The 17,028-nt window shown below is 40.8% G+C and overlaps 2 protein-coding genes across 2 annotated transcripts in view; one reads left to right on the forward strand and one right to left on the reverse strand.

Annotated features, from left to right (window-relative positions):
- Positions 1–17,028, forward strand: part of LOC308324287 (cadherin-22-like) — a gene marked incomplete at both ends in the record, with an annotated part of 120,102 nt that overhangs the window by 20,259 nt on the left and 82,815 nt on the right. The gene's annotated exons all lie outside the window — the stretch shown is intronic.
- On the reverse strand, positions 331–9,858 carry LOC308325931 (inter-alpha-trypsin inhibitor heavy chain H3-like; the record flags this gene model as incomplete). Its single annotated transcript, XM_080778711.1, has 16 exons — positions 331–445; positions 1,425–1,596; positions 2,034–2,150; positions 3,342–3,523; positions 4,292–4,416; positions 4,543–4,719; positions 5,674–5,855; positions 5,970–6,080; positions 6,167–6,335; positions 6,481–6,597; positions 7,142–7,264; positions 7,919–8,032; positions 8,164–8,326; positions 8,411–8,515; positions 8,814–8,974; positions 9,790–9,858. 16 exons carry the CDS (start codon positions 9,856–9,858, stop codon positions 331–333), a joined length of 2,202 nt encoding a protein of 733 aa, XP_080634837.1.

The raw sequence follows: 17,028 nt of genomic DNA on the forward strand, positions 1-17,028 counted from the left end.
CAAAAAAGTAAGGCAGTTCTGTTTGACTTTACCCTTTAAGTTTAAACAACAACAAGGCATAAATATTTATTCAGTAACAGACAGGTCCGTTTTTACCGGTAGATGTGTCAAGTGAGTGACAACTAACTGACACTGTGAACTTGTGAAACTTACTTTATACTTCCTTGTAACTGTATGACAAAGTCTAAATTAGACTCAACACTTTATTCAACAATTTATCATCATATATATCATATATATCATATATATATCATATATATTAAATAAGTAAGTGTTTCGTTTTAAGCAGTTGGATATTTATTTGGTGTAATGCTGCAAGCCTGCACACAGTTATAATTGTGTCACAAGGAAGTCAGACAGTTCCTTCTGAAGAGCGAGCTCGGGAGACACAGACCAACATTCCAGGGTCGGGGCAGAGGTTATACTGTAGTCCACAGCGGATGTTCTAGAGGAAAAACACATTATTCTTATTGGAAGATGTTACTATTATGAAGTAATGCAGTAACAACAATAGTAACTGTAAAGATGACCAAAATGTTCACGTGACTCTGTGTCAAGCGTCAAGCTGTGAAAAAGTTGTTACTGTACAATACTTGCATGTTGCACACATGCCTAAAATTGCTGATATTTGCGTCACCCTCACATCTCCAGGCTGCTCGAGCGCTGTTTTCTGCCCCCTCAATGACGCCACTCACCTAATCTACACCACTAAGAGTGTCTTGAGTGTACAGGGTTTGATGAGGTCAGACGAGGTCAGATGGTCAGATCAACATATGGAATGAATTCTGTATTGGCCATATATGGAGCGTGTCATGAGGCGTGAGTGACGGACGGACTGACTGACTGACAGGTTTTGCAGGTTTTCATAGTATTTCATAGTGATAATAATAATAATATTTATTGGACTATACCTGAGAGCAGTAACCTCCCTGTTATGGATTCTGAGTCTTGCTGAAAGAGAGGTTCCTTGCAGTATGGAATAAACTGCAGGCTTTGCCACTGGAAGACAGACGATCATTAGACAAATAATTATTTTAGGTATTTCTGATATAGTGATAACACACGCACACACACAAATCCAATCTGTTATTTTTACACACGTGATATATTATTTCACTCACCTAAAATTCCTTCAGCATTGTTTCCTGATGGGAACTGTCTCAAGACAGGCCAGAGAAGTTTCTCTCCCTTCCTCTGATGAAGCAGGATGACAATACGTGTATCTCCAATTGAAACGTCCATCTCATTGTCCCGCAGAATCAGTGTGGCACTACATACAAGCAAGCATCCCAACATACTTTTATTTTTATGGGCCTAACAAAGTATTAAGTATACAAACTAAAAACTAGATTATGACGTAGTACACCATGGGTTTGATCACTTTTGAATATACAGCATAAGGTAAGAAACGCAGGCTTTGGTACCTTCCTGCTGTTGCGTGGTCCTGGCCCCAGTGGAAAGCTTTCACATGCTGTCCGTCTCGCACAGTGATGGAATTGGTGTTCACCTCAATGCGCTGATCATTGTTGTAGTGAATAACGATCTTCTGGAGGCCCCCCTGCAGTGATTGGCTGAGCTCCCCATTCACAGACAACCCTGGGACAGCAGAGGAGACACCAACTCACAACAATGCCTGGGTTACTGTTGTAAGCATGGTTCCCTGAGCAGTAATCTGAGTTCCCAGAAGTTTTATTTTTCGCCACTAGGCGGGCGAGCCTGAGCAGTGACTATAAAGTCCTGAAGTCATTTGATTGTGACGATAGCCTACACAATAGTAATGAGTAAGATGTGTAGAAATAATCAGATCAACTGGCATTTAGGGAAATTGACCCATTTAGGCCTGACCTCGACATTTTAAAAGTTTCTTCTAAATCCTCCAGTTTTCTGAAATAAATATTTTCACGATTTAAAAAAATAGCTAAATTATAACATAATGTTTAAAACACCAAAAGGTGTATTTAAAAGTACTATAAAGGTTATAGCCAAACAGAAATAGAATCTAGATGCAGGATAATATACTGCAGTGACCTCACCTGTGTCGGGATCTTGCAGTAATTTCAGATGTTTGGCACTGACGTCATAACATAGTGGGACGGTCTGGTTTTCAGCTCCTAACAGAAACTTGTGGTGCAGAGGAAGAGGAGATGGAACTAGTAGAACGCATATAGTGAAAGATAGAGAGAAAGAAATAGATATAAAAAGAGAAATGAGATGACAAATTAGACAAACACAAACACATACTGTACATACTACTATAGTAGATGTACATGCATGGATTTTTTAAATTTAAAAATTAAACAACTTACCTGAAATCAAACTGTATGTAGAGCAGTGAAATCTAAACAACACTAACTAATATAATACTATATAAAAACATTCTGGATATACAGTATTGCTTAAAAATGTGATATGACCTTATTACCTTTATACTTTTATTTTATTGTGTGTCTGTTTTGGTCCTGTATTTCAGTCCTTAAGTAAAATAAAAGTATAAAGGTAATACGGTCATATCATATTTCATCACATTACATTGTTGTGTACATTGTTGAGCATCATTAGAGGTCACCACAAGGCCATGTGTTCAAATCCGGGTAACGACATTTCGGACCATGCGTCTTATTTGTGCATATTGTTCTCATTGCGTATTTTCTTCTTTCTCATCAATCAATAACTAACTAACTAACCAAAGCCTGTTTTATTTGAAATTTGTGACTTTATGCAAATAGTATTTACAGTTACATGCACAATACCTTGTGTTGTCGGTGGTACTTCGGTGGCCGAGATAACACTTGCTGAACCCTCGGCCTCATAGTCCATAGTCGGCATGACTTGGCCTTGACTTTGATCAACCCCCTGATCATGGTAAACCCCCTGATATGCTGAACCCTCGGCCTCATAGTCCATAGTCGGCATGACTTGGCCTTGACTTTGGTCAACCCCCTGATCATGGTAAACCCCCTGATCATAATCAGGGGGTAACGGTTGATAATAAGACAGGTAAGACCTGGACCTTGACAGGTAAGACCTTGACCTTGACCTTGACCTTGACCTTGACCTTGACAGGTGTGTCAGGGTGTGGGGATAGTTTTGAGGGTTAGGGTTAGGTGCTGAAAACCAAATAAAAAAATCTGTATTACAAAATGTATTGAGACTTTTCGTTAACTACCAACCTGGTGTCCCTGTTTTTGGGCATGTCATTTTAGGCTAATCTTTATAAAATCTTAAAACAAAAGAAGCAATAGCGTCTACCAGCTCACAACACATTGTTATTATGACATGAAGTATAAAATAGGACTAAGTACCGTAATTTCCTCCACCAAGACCAGCTTGGCCTGGCCTACCAATTGATCCTGGGGGATAGAAGGATCCTGTTCCTTCTATGGGTTTATGGAGAACTTGTGTGTTCTCCCCTGGTGGCTTTGTGACCACCATGGATGTATGTGGCGTCACAAAACTGTATTTCAGAGACAGCTCCAGGAGCTCTTTCTTCACGTTCTCCTTCTCAGCACCAGATAACTGCAACCTATAGACACATGATGTCACACATGTGTTGTAAAGTTGTTGACGTAAATATGTAAATTATATAACGATTATGACACTGTTACTGCAGCCATGTCAAGGTTTTCATCCTGTCCTTTTGGGGGCGCTTATGTGTGTTCTATGTGTTGAGGGTTCTCAATTATATGTCTTGGTTGCGTCTGTATTCTGATAATTAAGCTTGTTGGTTACACCTGTTTGTGAGTGAGAGAGGGCAGAAGTTTCATTCACAGTGCACTCAAGGAGAGTGCACTGTGCATGCGATCACTGAGAGAGAGAGCTCTGTGCAGAAGGAAGAAAGCAGTTGGAAGGAAGAAAGCAAAGTAGACCAGAAGAAGTAAAGTAAACTAAGAAGTGAAGTGAACGAAGTAAAGTGAACTGTGTAAAGCAGAAGAAAGTTAAGTTAAATACAATAAATGAAGTAAAGTAACATAGAGAAAAGAAGAGAAAACAAAGAGGGTTTTCAAGAAAGACTGAAGGATCCAAGTCGACCCCCCCCACCATTCATGCGCAAGCAGGCAAAGTGGTCAGTATTGTATTTGTTTGTGAATCTTATTGTGAAAGTATTATTGTGGATGTAACTATGAATGTCCCAAGTTAATTGTTTTGTTTGTTGTCTTGTTTTGTATGTCAGTTCTACGGTGTTTTACAGCACAGTGGTGTTAATAAACAGCAGTAAAAATTGTCTCGTGCAATGGATGGGCGGCACAGAATATGCCAATGATTAGAATAGATTATATAACGGCATATTCACTCTTTGTCCAGGAGCTGTTTCACCGTGAGGTAGGCCCAGACCCTCTGGAGGTGGTTGTCAGAAATGGTTCCAGTGGACTCTAGCCTGCTATCTTTCTCAGACTCAAACTCCATCTTTATGCTTTTCTATGATCATCAAAATATATCCTTGTGTCAGACAAATGACAAAAGACTTGTATGTTGTTCATGCAGCATATGTTACAAAAAGTTCATTGTCATTTTCTCCCTGTGTACACATGCAGCTTTCCTTACCGAAAGGGCAACAACCCGTGAAGTAAATGTTTCAGTGTTGTTGTCTATGAGTCCAGCCACCACAATTTCAGAGCCATTGTAGTACTGGCTGAAGTTGGTTTTGGTTAGGTCAATCCCACCAACATAGATCATTATCACATCTGTCAATAAGGGAGTGGCGACCTCTTCATAGAAACCCTGGTGAAATAACAACTAAATTCAGACAATGCTCTTAGGAATTTCTCCGTCCATTGGACATTAATAATAACGTTGATTTGCAAGCTTTTAAATCTCAAATGAAATCATCAGTTATTGCAAATCAAATTTGCCAACATAACTAAAATCTGTAACTGATTACTGATTTCATATACTTTTTGTGATTGGTCTGTTTTTATTATTTTACTGTATATACCTGGGGGGTCAAATCAACATATCCGCCTGGGTGACAGCAGACTGCTGGGCGAGCGCTGGCGCTTTGGCATGGGGGTCAGATCAACATATGGAATTATTCTGTACTGGCCATATATGGAGCGTGTCTTGCGTGTACAGGGTTTGATGAGGTCAGATCCACATATGGAATGTCAGAACAGGTCAGCTCCATATGGAGATCCAAGGGTGGCAGCGGGGGCAGTGTATTGAGTGTACAGGGTTTGATGAGAGCCCAGGTAGGGTCGGGCCTTAATTTCCGGCTGCTGGGCTGCACTAATAACTATAGTGTTGTATATAGTAGTATAGTATATAACTGCACTCTATAGACGGGGCAGGCCCCGTCTATAGAGTTTAAATGGACAGGTATCAGTCTAAAGGGAGACATTGAAGAGGAAGGATGGATGGGGAAGGATCAACATATGGAATGTCCGAACAGGTCAGCTCCATATATGGAGATCTAAGGGTTTGAGGTAAGATGTAGAGTTGCTGGCCAATATTGATGACATCAGGGATCTCCACATATGGGCTTAATATTGATGATCCCTGATGATGTCACGTGATGACATGACTATTATGGTCATGCCTCGTGACAGCCCGCATGACGAACTAACTAACTAACTAACGAACTGACTGGGAATTGCAGTTTTCATTGTAAATAACTCTACATCAAACACAAGTTACACAAACTGAAATTAAATGAAATGAAATTAAATGTCTCTTAACCTGCAGCTGCAAATCAGCATCTGAATCCTCGTAAATCCGTCGTGCCACTCCGTTGTTCTCCAATGCCATCGTCTCGAGGAACTCAAATTTCAAATCATTTCCAAATCCAAGACAGTAGAGTGGGTATTTCTTATTTATGGCCATTCTTACATTTGCCTGAATCCGGTTAGGATTTGTCTCCCCTGAAATGATAACCAACAATATTGGTTGGATACTGTGAGCAACGTATTGTATGTGCAATATAGTCTTAATTTGTAAAGGTGAAAATGATTTTTTTTAAAGAGCAAACAATTTACCTGAGTTTGAATCGCCATCAGTGAGAAGAATAAGAAGAGATGCAGAGCCATCTCTGGGGTTTCGCTTCAGCATTTCCGTACCTTGTAACACGGCAGCATTGATGTCTGTGTCTAAAATGAGAAGAGAAACACATCTCTAATGCCATTCTGGTGTCACAAGCTCTGATAGCAATAGAGTATATAGATCAGAACCATACATCCTAAGTCAACGATGTTCCGTGCAAACTCTTTGGCAGATGCTAGGTTTTCACTATTGGCCTGGGAGAGTTCTCTATTCCAGGAGAAAACGCTGTGGTCAAAAATGATCAAACCAAAGTAATCTTCTTCCGCGAGGTCTCCCAAGATGTGTAGAAGAGCACGACGGGTCTGAGAAAATTAATCATTTCGTAAATTAGAGGAACTTCATAAATGTTGTGTATGGCACTATGGCAACATTTCAATTATGTCAGTGTAAACAACAGTATGCTCTTGAAATGGAAAAAAACACACTACAAACATTGTACAACAATACCTGACTCATTTTATTGCCATGCATGGAGCCACTCCGATCAATGATGAAGACAACATTCTTTGGTATGCGCGGGAGACCACTTGGGGCAAAGTGATGCACAAAATACCCGCCAGACACCTTTATGGGAATTTAGATGGCAGAAAAAAGAGTACAGTCAGTAGGCCTACAGAATAGCCTACTGAAAAGAGCTCTCAGCTCTTTAGTGCAAACAAAATACATTTTCAATTTGGGATACCTCCTTTATCCAGGTGTGTGCAAGCATGTGACAACTCAAGTGAAATTCGAAGTGTTGAAACAAAAAAGTGAACAGACAAAATAAAATAGATGAACTTTGCTTTCATTCTTAAATTTGTTTTATCTGTTTATATTTCTTGATTGAACTGCATATGTTGTTTTCCTAAACTTTGCTTCTTTGTTTTTTATGTATGCGAAGAACAGACCCTATAGCACTTAAAGTGTTTATTAAAAGCTGCACTATGGTGGTCTACAATATAGCTTATACAATTGGGGACACAGGATCTGACTGATTCTGAAACTAATTTTGACCTGATAGTCAATATTCAATTAATCTCCTGAGCAAGCTAGCAGGCAGGCTCTATTACCTCAATGGTACACATTTTCGCAGGAAACTGGGATCAAACCGAGGATTAAGATTACATACCATGATGTCTCCCAGTGAGACGTCCCTGTTGACATCATAAGCAACAACCAGATCTCCACTCATTCCCTGTTCTCCACAGCAATTGACCTGTTGTTGCTCTGTAGGGTAAAAATGCACCCAAGCCTAGGAACAGAATACATCACTCATTAGGGTTTTCCTGTAACAATTCAGTTCACATATAGTATATTTATCATGCACAAACAAATAGTTTAGACTGACAATAGACTTGAGATATAGGCTACCCTTTACATTTTTTGTATAAAATTAAATTTGTACTGGGCAGTGTATCAGAAGTTATTTTCAAAATGGAATGTGAATTACTTTGATTTTACTTCTACTTTACTACTTTCTGGGATAAGTAATGTATATTACTTACAGTATGCGTTCCGTTCACATAACACCCTCAAATTAATTGCAAAATTACAAGGCTAATATTAAATAGAAGAGGATTCATGGGACTAGAAAAGAATGTTAAAATATTGATATTAAATTCTAATGTTATTAAGAAACATAAACAACTGCAGAACCCTACTTAGTCTAGAGTATAAATTATTTAGAAAGGTGTACAATATATTGTGAATGGCATATTGTTGTCATTAGTGTGCATGGATTTGTAAAAACATTAAGTAAACATATTTTTTGAAACCATTCCCATATTTGTAAAAGCAAAAGTACTTACCGGTACTCATGATGTGTTAGTGTTAACAAGCATTGGTACTGTAACTTTCCTCGATATTGCCCTGTAAAATAATGTACTGCACTGGACAGTAACGTTACCTGGTTGTGAGCGTGTGTTTTTGTAACAGCATTGGCTAGACTCGCATTGGTACTTAATCCTCCTTTAACCTGGACAAACGTAATGCCCGGCTTCTCATTGATGTATACATCCATCTGGCATTTAAGAAAAAACACACATGTTAAGTGATAGAACCAAGGACTAACTGTATTAGTTTTCACATTATTTTCACAATGGCGACTACAATTGATAGCATTTCGTATCACTGACTCCTACTGTATTTCACCTTGAAGTCTTTGACAGGCTGCATGGGTCGGGCGTGGATCTGCAGCTCATATTTCCCCAGTGTTCGTTTCAGAAGCTCCTCGTATGTGAGTTCAAAGGTCACCTTTTGGAGAGCAGCCACAGTCACAGAGGTCTTAAACTCCTCAAGTGTTCTCCCCACAGAACTGTACCAAAAGGAAAGAAATGTTTTTAAAACATGAATGTTAACTATTTCACGCTGAAAATGAACATCAAGCGCCACCATTTACCTGACGACAGCGGCACTTTCACCCCGGGACACAGCCTCAGTGTACTGCTGTTGTGCTTGCTCCTTAGCTTTCACAACACCATCATACATCTCGCCTTCAATACGCCTGAGAAAGACCAACAGTGTAAAAGAGCTGAAGCCTGCAGAATTTGTACTGTAGAATGAAACTGGGATCAATGTGATTCAGAGGTTACTGTACTGTACAGCAGCATCACATTTCCAGTTTAGACAATTTCAGTGATTTCCAATGATTGACACTGTCATACAACATTGTATACAATTCATTATTCATAAATAATTAATAAGTTGTCATGCATTCTCCGGGGTAAGAAGACCAGTTTCCGAAACTCTTCATGATTTGCGTTAAGTGAAAGTGTTTCCTATTCATTTCTATAGAGACCCACATTCTGAATTTGCTGATGAATGCATTCTTGGGGATCCTGACTTGGAAATGTATTTCTTTGGGTGCGTCCACACGGTTGACAACACGGCTGGTGATGACAGTGGTGGCATAGCGACTGGTCACAGTGGAGTTGATGTGGAAGCTGTAGATGTCCCAATCCTCCTAGAAATATACACCACAAAACACAACCCAACTTAGTGACCACTGACCAGAACTTGACCAGAGAATAAAAACAATGCTGACAACAAAGTAGTTGGGCAGGAATAGCACATTGGGAATCTCATTGGTCCTATGGCAGAAACACCCCTTATATCAACTACCCAACTACTCATTTTTCAACTACCATTTGCATTTCACAAGAGAGGCCTTTGTACATCCAGAGGTACTACTACTTTCTGCAAAAACACAAACACAGGCACACGCACACACCCATGCACGCACCCACGCACGCATGCACACACACACACACACACACACACACACACACACACACACACACACACACACACACACACTCACACACTGAAAGTATTAAACAACAGTCAGCAGGTCCTTCACCTCTTTTTGTGGTGTTTGTCAATTTACGGTTTAAGAATGTTTCGTTCTACCAGTAATGGGGGAGTAGGGTTGGGGTTGGAATGACGATAATATCGTATTCCAACCCCAACCCTACCCTACCCTATTAGACGTAGTAGTACTAGTAATACTAAATGAGCACATAATATGTGCTCATATTACTACTACGTCTAATATTATTTGGAAAGATTCAATAATTATAATGTTCCAAAAAAGCTTTCAACTGAGCTCATCTCTAGTCTGCATTAAAAAGAAAACACACATTTTCTGAATATAGAACTTTTATCTGTCACGTGACGTCACATATTAAATATCCCTATGTTAACAGTTGAAAGTTCTACTCTCTAATTTAAGCACACCCCAATACATGCATGTCATATTCATACTGTATATTACCCTACCTTGATTGGTGCTGCAGTACCAAAAGCCAGCAACAACCCAAGAAGGGTGAGTCGCACCACTCTCTCCATGATGGGTTCCACACAAATGATGCCCGTCAACCTGCCTTTTAAACTATCAGCTGTGAGACAATAACAGTGTGCAGAAGTTCTTAAAGGGACAAACCCTCTTATTAGATTAGAGGAAAGATTTCAGTCCATTCCACCAAGGTCACTATTGAATATATACTCCTCTGTCATCAGTCCAAAATCCAAGCTCTTGCAATGGTTATATCTGATATCAGTTATTCTCTGTGGAAAACAATAGTAAATTGAACAAATTATATTCTTCCTGTCTGTCTGTATATGTTCATCTTGAGTTCATCTTGGAAACTAGTGGACCGATCAGCACCCAAATGTATCCACCCCAAATTGTTCAAGGGCCATAACTCTTGAACCATAGGATACAATCAAAATGTTATTTTCCCTGGATTATTTGATGATGATGCAATTCCCCGTGGCCATTTTTGAATAACTAGATCTGCTATTTATAGCATTTTCTTCAGAGCGTTCTGATATTCCTCCAACAGATATAAGCCAATAACTTGCTACACATTATCTCCGGGGACGTGCCAATGATTTTGACTACAGTATATTGCTCACCTCTTTCTGTCTTTTAATAACACACACGTAATACTAGGTATTAAATCAGCCCAGCCCACAGACAGGAGACAGCCTATGTGTCAGATACCTTTCTTCCTGTCATCAGTCCAAAATCCACCCTCTTGGTAATGTTGATATAATGATATCAGTTATCTAGGGGATAGGGAAACAATAGTTGAACACTTGAACCCCAGCATCCATATTCTGGGGGAACATTAATAGCCAAAAACAAGAAGAAATGTGGTCAAAGGACAAAAGTGGAGGATTTAAGTAGGTTAATATATCGGACCATTAAATACTTAGACCCTCTATAGGCTGTTTGTTTACAGAGAAACAAAGCATACATAGAAATGAAACAGGTAACTGTGGTAACTGTTTAAAAAATTGCATTTGCAAAGTACAAGGTGGCTTTAAAGCAGGCAAAAGCAACCATATAGGCGCTATATATATAATATATATAACGAGAGAGAGAGAGAGAGAGAGAGAGAGAGAGAGAGACTATACTATAGTATATTTCAGACAGGAAACACTCATGTCAGAATAGATTGACCATTTATTGCAACAAATACAATTTTCGCATTGCAACTTTTCAGTATAGAAAGTCTGCCGTTTCTATTAGCTTGTATTCCCCATTGATGATGTCACTGGAAGATGGTTTCTGAACTGCCCACAGCCCTCCTATGAGACACAGACCAAGTAGACCAATAATCATGATTATTAGTGAAGACCTAGTATACTGTATATGAAGATATTTGAAAAGTGGTGAAGTGGTCCTTTAAGCAAAACCCTGTGTTGGTATGCAAGGATTTCAATTAAGGGGGGTGGGCGTGCATGGAGCAGGCGCTGGAGAATGTTGGTTCACCGATTGCCCGCCCCTGACCAACTCCGCCCCCGCCCCCTCCGGCTATCCCCTCCCTGCTAGAAAACAGCGATGTCACCATTATTTCGACTCGAGCGACGCCCCTCTTGCACTGTAGTTCACTCCCACTCCTAGACCAGGAAATGTATGTTGTTTCCCTTTTTTGAGTGGTGCAACCACTCCTACAACCAGCAATGTCCATGTACCTGTGTACCTGTGTCTATGAGCCTGAGTATGTTACTTATTTATACCAGTAGGGGGCGGCAGAAACAGAGAGAGGGGTAGTGCTGTGTCTCTAATGAGAGAGAGAGAGAGAGAGAGAGAGAGAGAGGGGGGGGGGGGGGGGGGGATTGCACCACTCAGTTTTGAGCCTATGCGAACCTCAGAGTATTTATTAATAGAGACGTCACCGAGAGGAAACCCTCAGCCGAAATGGACATAGTGGCCGAAATTTGGTATTGCAGCTTGAGCCAGCCCTGGGCTGTTGACTATCATTGCGCACGTTCATGTTATTGGGGCAATGACACGTGAACGCTATATGTTTCATAGGTGAACGTGCGCAAATGGCGCAATGATAGTCAATGGCCAGCGCGTTCATGTGTTTGGGCAATCCATCCCAGAATGCACTCTGTTCTGTTCCTACCCAGAAGGAGGAGTGAAATCGCCTCATGCGCTTTTGAGCAACTTAATGCAAGTGAATGGGAGGAGAAATCCGGAGACGTCTCTATTAATATATACTCTAAGATTACTCTTTGAAGAGCGCGAGCTCAGGAGACACAGACCAACATCCCAGGGTCGGGGCAGAGGTTATACTGTAGTCCACAGCGGATGTTCCAGAGGAAAAACACATTCTTATTGGAAGAATGGTACTAGTAGTATCATTATACAGAGGTTATACTGTAGTCCACAGATGTTCTAGCACACATGATTTCAATTCAAATAATAGCAAAAATAGCAGATCTACAAGCAGTGCAACACGTTTTGAGCTTGTAGACCGGCTATTTTTTTGCGACAACAGTATGCAATGTGGCCCTCTGGAGTGAGTGTGGAAATATTGTGGCCCTCTCCATTGTCAAAGTTGCCCACCCCATAGTACTAATACTCACAAGGCTTGGTAAAGACATATGGAATGAGACTTAAAAAGAGTCTTTCCGAAACAGAGGTTTCTTGCAGTATGGAATAAACTGCAGGCTTTGCCACTGGAAGACAGAGGACAAAGAGAAGACTGACGGTTACAAATCATTACTTTTAAAATACTGTTTCGTTTTTTTCCTTTGTTCTGTTCAAGTAAAAGAGGGGTAGCAATACTTATAAAACAAAATACTTCATATATTCTTGAAAAAATTCTAAAGAAGGGTGCTATGTTTTTATTACTGGCACGTTATATAGTGAGCATAATAGGCCTACAGTTGGCTGTGTATATGCTCCAAAAGTTTATTTTATTTTTTGGCAAATTATAATTATGACACTTTGCTTTCATCGTGATGGCTAGAAACTTTTTTAGGTCAGTGTGCGTGTGTGTGTGTGTGTGTGTGTGTGTGTGTGTGTGTGTGTGTGTGTGTGTTTACTTATAGCAATGCAATGTACTGTATGTACAAATATGCAGTTATGACCGTTGCCTGAGGTGTGAAACTAGCATTGGGGATTTTCTTCTTTTTTCGTCTTTCTACTTTTGCAATGCCTAAGGCCCGGGCCACACTGGGGACAGAATTGACGCTGCCACTATAACCAATGGAACTCGGTGTGCAGGTTGTGCATAAAAGCTCCGCTTGTGAATCCTTTGTGCTCTATTTTCTGCGTGTCTGCGGGCGTTTCGCAACCTTCGCCTCGCCTTCAGAGGACAACAAAACGTTAAAAAAAACGTTAAAAAAAATCATATGTTTTATAAAATTGAAAAAAGTGTTTGAACAGCTAACTCTGCCCCACCCCCAACAGAGACGTCCAACATGGCAAACTCACGTATACCCCCTATAAACAAATGATACAACGATCATCATTTATATACATTTAATGTAACCTTTTAACCTTTTTACAGCAGAGAGGCTTCCAGAGCTTTGCAAATCTGATTTTAATTGCTAGTACAATGTTCATTTATTGGTGTTAACTTCTATTGGTGTTAAGTGTTGTCAATGGCGTATACATGATGTCATCAGTTCTATTTCCATATAATTTTATAAATAAAATGAAATTATATTGTTGTTTAGATAGGAGTATATAAACTAGTAACCTATACATCAATAGTTGTCCCCTATCTGTTACCGTACCTTTAACTATGTAGTATTGATTATTGTCTTAGTGATTATTCTATCGATAACTGTCAATGAATAGAATAATCAACTCAAATAGATTATTAATTGATTATTTTATTAAATTGTAATTTCTTTTAATTATTTATTGATTCAATTGATCTTTTAACTTGTTGCATTTAACATTTGACGGTTCAATTTCCAAATATTCATGCTAGTTGGCTATCAAATTCAAACCGTTTGGCAGGCAGTCACTGTGGACTTCCTGTCCGCCACTACAAAGGTCAGGAGACAGAGAAGAAGAGAGGAGAGGGATTGATGGATAGGGGACTGTGTAGAATCATGGCTAGGCAAAACCTTTCCACCAAGCTGGTCCTGTGATTGATGCCGTTCTGTTAGATTCAATTAAATTAGTCGTTGCATTTGTTCCATAACCCCTTTCACTGAAACACAGTGGTATTTTGCACTGGTCCTCACTAACGGCTGATTAAACATACATACCCCTAAGGCTATTTTGCCGACAAACTCTTACCGATGCAGGTCACTTTGACTGATAGGCCACAGCGTCCTCAGGCGAGCAGAATGGACAATTTAGCAATCTTTAATCTGGATGTGATCACGATCTACTCACAGAATAAACAAATAATTCCATAGTGTGGCTTTGAGTGGCATTGTTTAGTTTGAATATGTACTGTAATAGCCCTGTCAATGTATTAAAGGCTTTGCAATGGTCAGTGGGAGGTACAATGGTCACGTTTTGAAATGACTGATGTCTGGATAAGGAGCTGGGCTGAAGGGTCTGATTCGTCGAATGTTGTAGAGTGTAAACCTACAGGATCGAGTGAAGGCTGTAATGTGTGCTTTGAACGAGAGCTGACGGTCCAGGACAACACCAAAGATCCTGGCTGCTGGGACAGATGTTACCAAGGTTACGGAAAGCTCCCGCATGGGGCAGGACTTACAATAGCTGGGAAGAAGAGAAGCTCAGTCTTGTCTGGGTTCAGCTTGAGGTGGTTAGAAGACATCCACTGTGAGATGTCAGCCAGTTATGCAGTGATGCGCTCTTCCACATGAGTAGCAGAGGGGGGGAAGGATAGAAACAGTTGAGTGTCATCGACATAGCAGTGATTGTGAGCAGAGATGATAGTGCCAAGGGATTTAGTGTACAGGGAGGAAACGAGGGGACCAAGTACAGATCCGTGTGGGACCCCAGTTAGGAGGGTTCGGGGGGATGATAGCAGACCTTTCCAAGACACCTGGTAGGTCCGGTCGGTTAGGTAGGAGGAGAACCACTTTAGTGCCGTCCCACCAATGCCTAGATCAGCTAGGGTGTCTAAGAGCAGCTGGTTCACTGTGTCAAATGCTGCTGATAAGTCTAGAAGAATCAGGACTGCAGAGTGGGAAGCAGCCTGGGCAGCATGTAGTGCTTCTGTAGTTAAGGCGAGACGAGTACAGCTTTTATGCCTGACAGAAAATCCCTGATTCTCTTCCCGAGCCTGCCGGAACATTTTTCGGCCCTGTCGCTCTATCCTGTAAGAAAAGAAAGAAAGAAAGAAGCGAGATGAGAATGAGATACCAGTTAAAATGTATCTGCTGGTTGGTGTGTGTCTTTCAGCAACATGGAGGAGGAGAGATAGAGAGACGGGGTGTTTATTTCAATAAGTATACTTTATTGCTGATATAAAACACGTTCAAAGGAAAATCCATTCGACTATGAAATCTGTTCAAGGACCTCTCATCTTTAAATAATTTTGTGAACATATGCCCTTCTGGTTTTCTTCATCTGCCTCCATCCACACCAAGAACATTAACTATAATAACTATGAATATTGGAGAAGTCATCAATATACATGTTGAGGCTCCGACACAGCCAGTGGTTACAGAACGTTAGTTAATCAGTGTGGATGTTCACATCATCATCATTATAGTTCAAATTATCATTCTGGTGGACACGATTGCTCACAGTCAAGGCTACCTCCTCGCATGTCTGATTCACCTCCTGTTTGGTGAATACCTGCTGCTCCCATAGATGGCTTTCACCATGTGCATGAGCAGCAGCACCCATGGGTGGCAGAAAACTGGCCGCGACTCGACCAACCTGCTTAAATAGCATTGTGCAGGTGCACCTGGCTAAAGGGAATGGGAGAGCTCCCATGATTAATTTAGAAACTAAACACGACCCCTTTGCACCCAGATAATATGCCAATAAACTAGCATAACTGGAGTTGGACATGTTGCTTTAGACCTTGTAGTTCACCAGGCAGTTTAACTAGGTCCATGTCTTTAGACCTTGTAGTTCACCAGGCAGTTTAACTAGGGAGTAGGGACATGTCTTTAGACCTTGTAGTTCACCAGGCAGTTTAACTAGGGCCATGTCTTTATAAGATGATTTAAAGGAGAGGGCATCATGCATGGATGGAATTTAGACAATACCAAATCCAGGGTAAGTCGGGGATCAAGACGAGAAAAAAAAACCTTGGGAAATGTATCTCTCCTTTATCTTTCTTTCTTTCTTTCTTTCTTTCTTTCTTATTTCTCTCTACTCCCCCCCTGCCGAGCACTCTTTTTTTCCCTTATTATTCTAAACTATTCTACTACGAGATTTTTTTCTCCCATTTTGCCAAGTATTGCATCCGGAGCTCTCTCTCTCAGAGTGAAGGCACAGGATGTTGCAAATTGCTGAAGTCACCATTAGGACAGCCTGTACTAACCATAGGTGAGACACATGTGGCTGAGCAGTGGGATCACAGGAGAGGGGAATGTGACATGGCAGGTGCATCATATCATACAATCAATACATGCTGCCAACCACCTCTATTTATGTGACCAGGAACATCTACCGTTATGCACGCCACAAGGGTGTCGGACATAATTGATTCTGACACAGCCGAGGTGTGTGTGTGTGTGTGTGTGTGTGTGTGTGTATTTGTGTGCGTGCAAATCCAATAAAAGACACAAATCAGTGGCTGATAAAGACAGCCATTGGCTTTTATGACATGGCAGGTTTCTCACCCTCTTCAGCCTGATGTAATCCATCATTCGATGGCGTCCCACTCTGAAAGTAGCTGATCTACAAGCTCATTGTGACGTATAGATCTATGTTCGGTGCGACACCATTTTACGATTGAGTTTAAATTAAGCTGTCTCTCTTTCTGCCACAAGCCCCCCCCCCTCTCTCTCTCTCTTTCTGTGCATTTATGTGGATGTTATAGGAATGAATCACGTTGGAAGTAGTGAAGAAATAACTTTTCATGTGAAAACACCTCAGCTTTTATGTCTTTACTAAATGATCCATAATGCGGGCGGGGAGCACTCAGTCCTGCAGATTAAGGCGGGAGGAAGCCGGAGAGAAAGTCACCAGCGCAGCCGTTATGCCCCCTCTGTCGGAGCCAGTGTCGCCACCGCGCCAGTCGAGATGGGCACAAATCTCTTTTACGAGGCTGCCTCTTAAATAGCTGTCAGTCTAGTGTCTTCACACGCGGTGCACTCCTGTGG

This window comes from Protomyctophum bolini, assembly GCF_963924005.1.
Source record: "Protomyctophum bolini genome assembly, chromosome: 2".
NCBI classification, from domain to species: Eukaryota; Metazoa; Chordata; class Actinopteri; order Myctophiformes; family Myctophidae; genus Protomyctophum; species Protomyctophum bolini.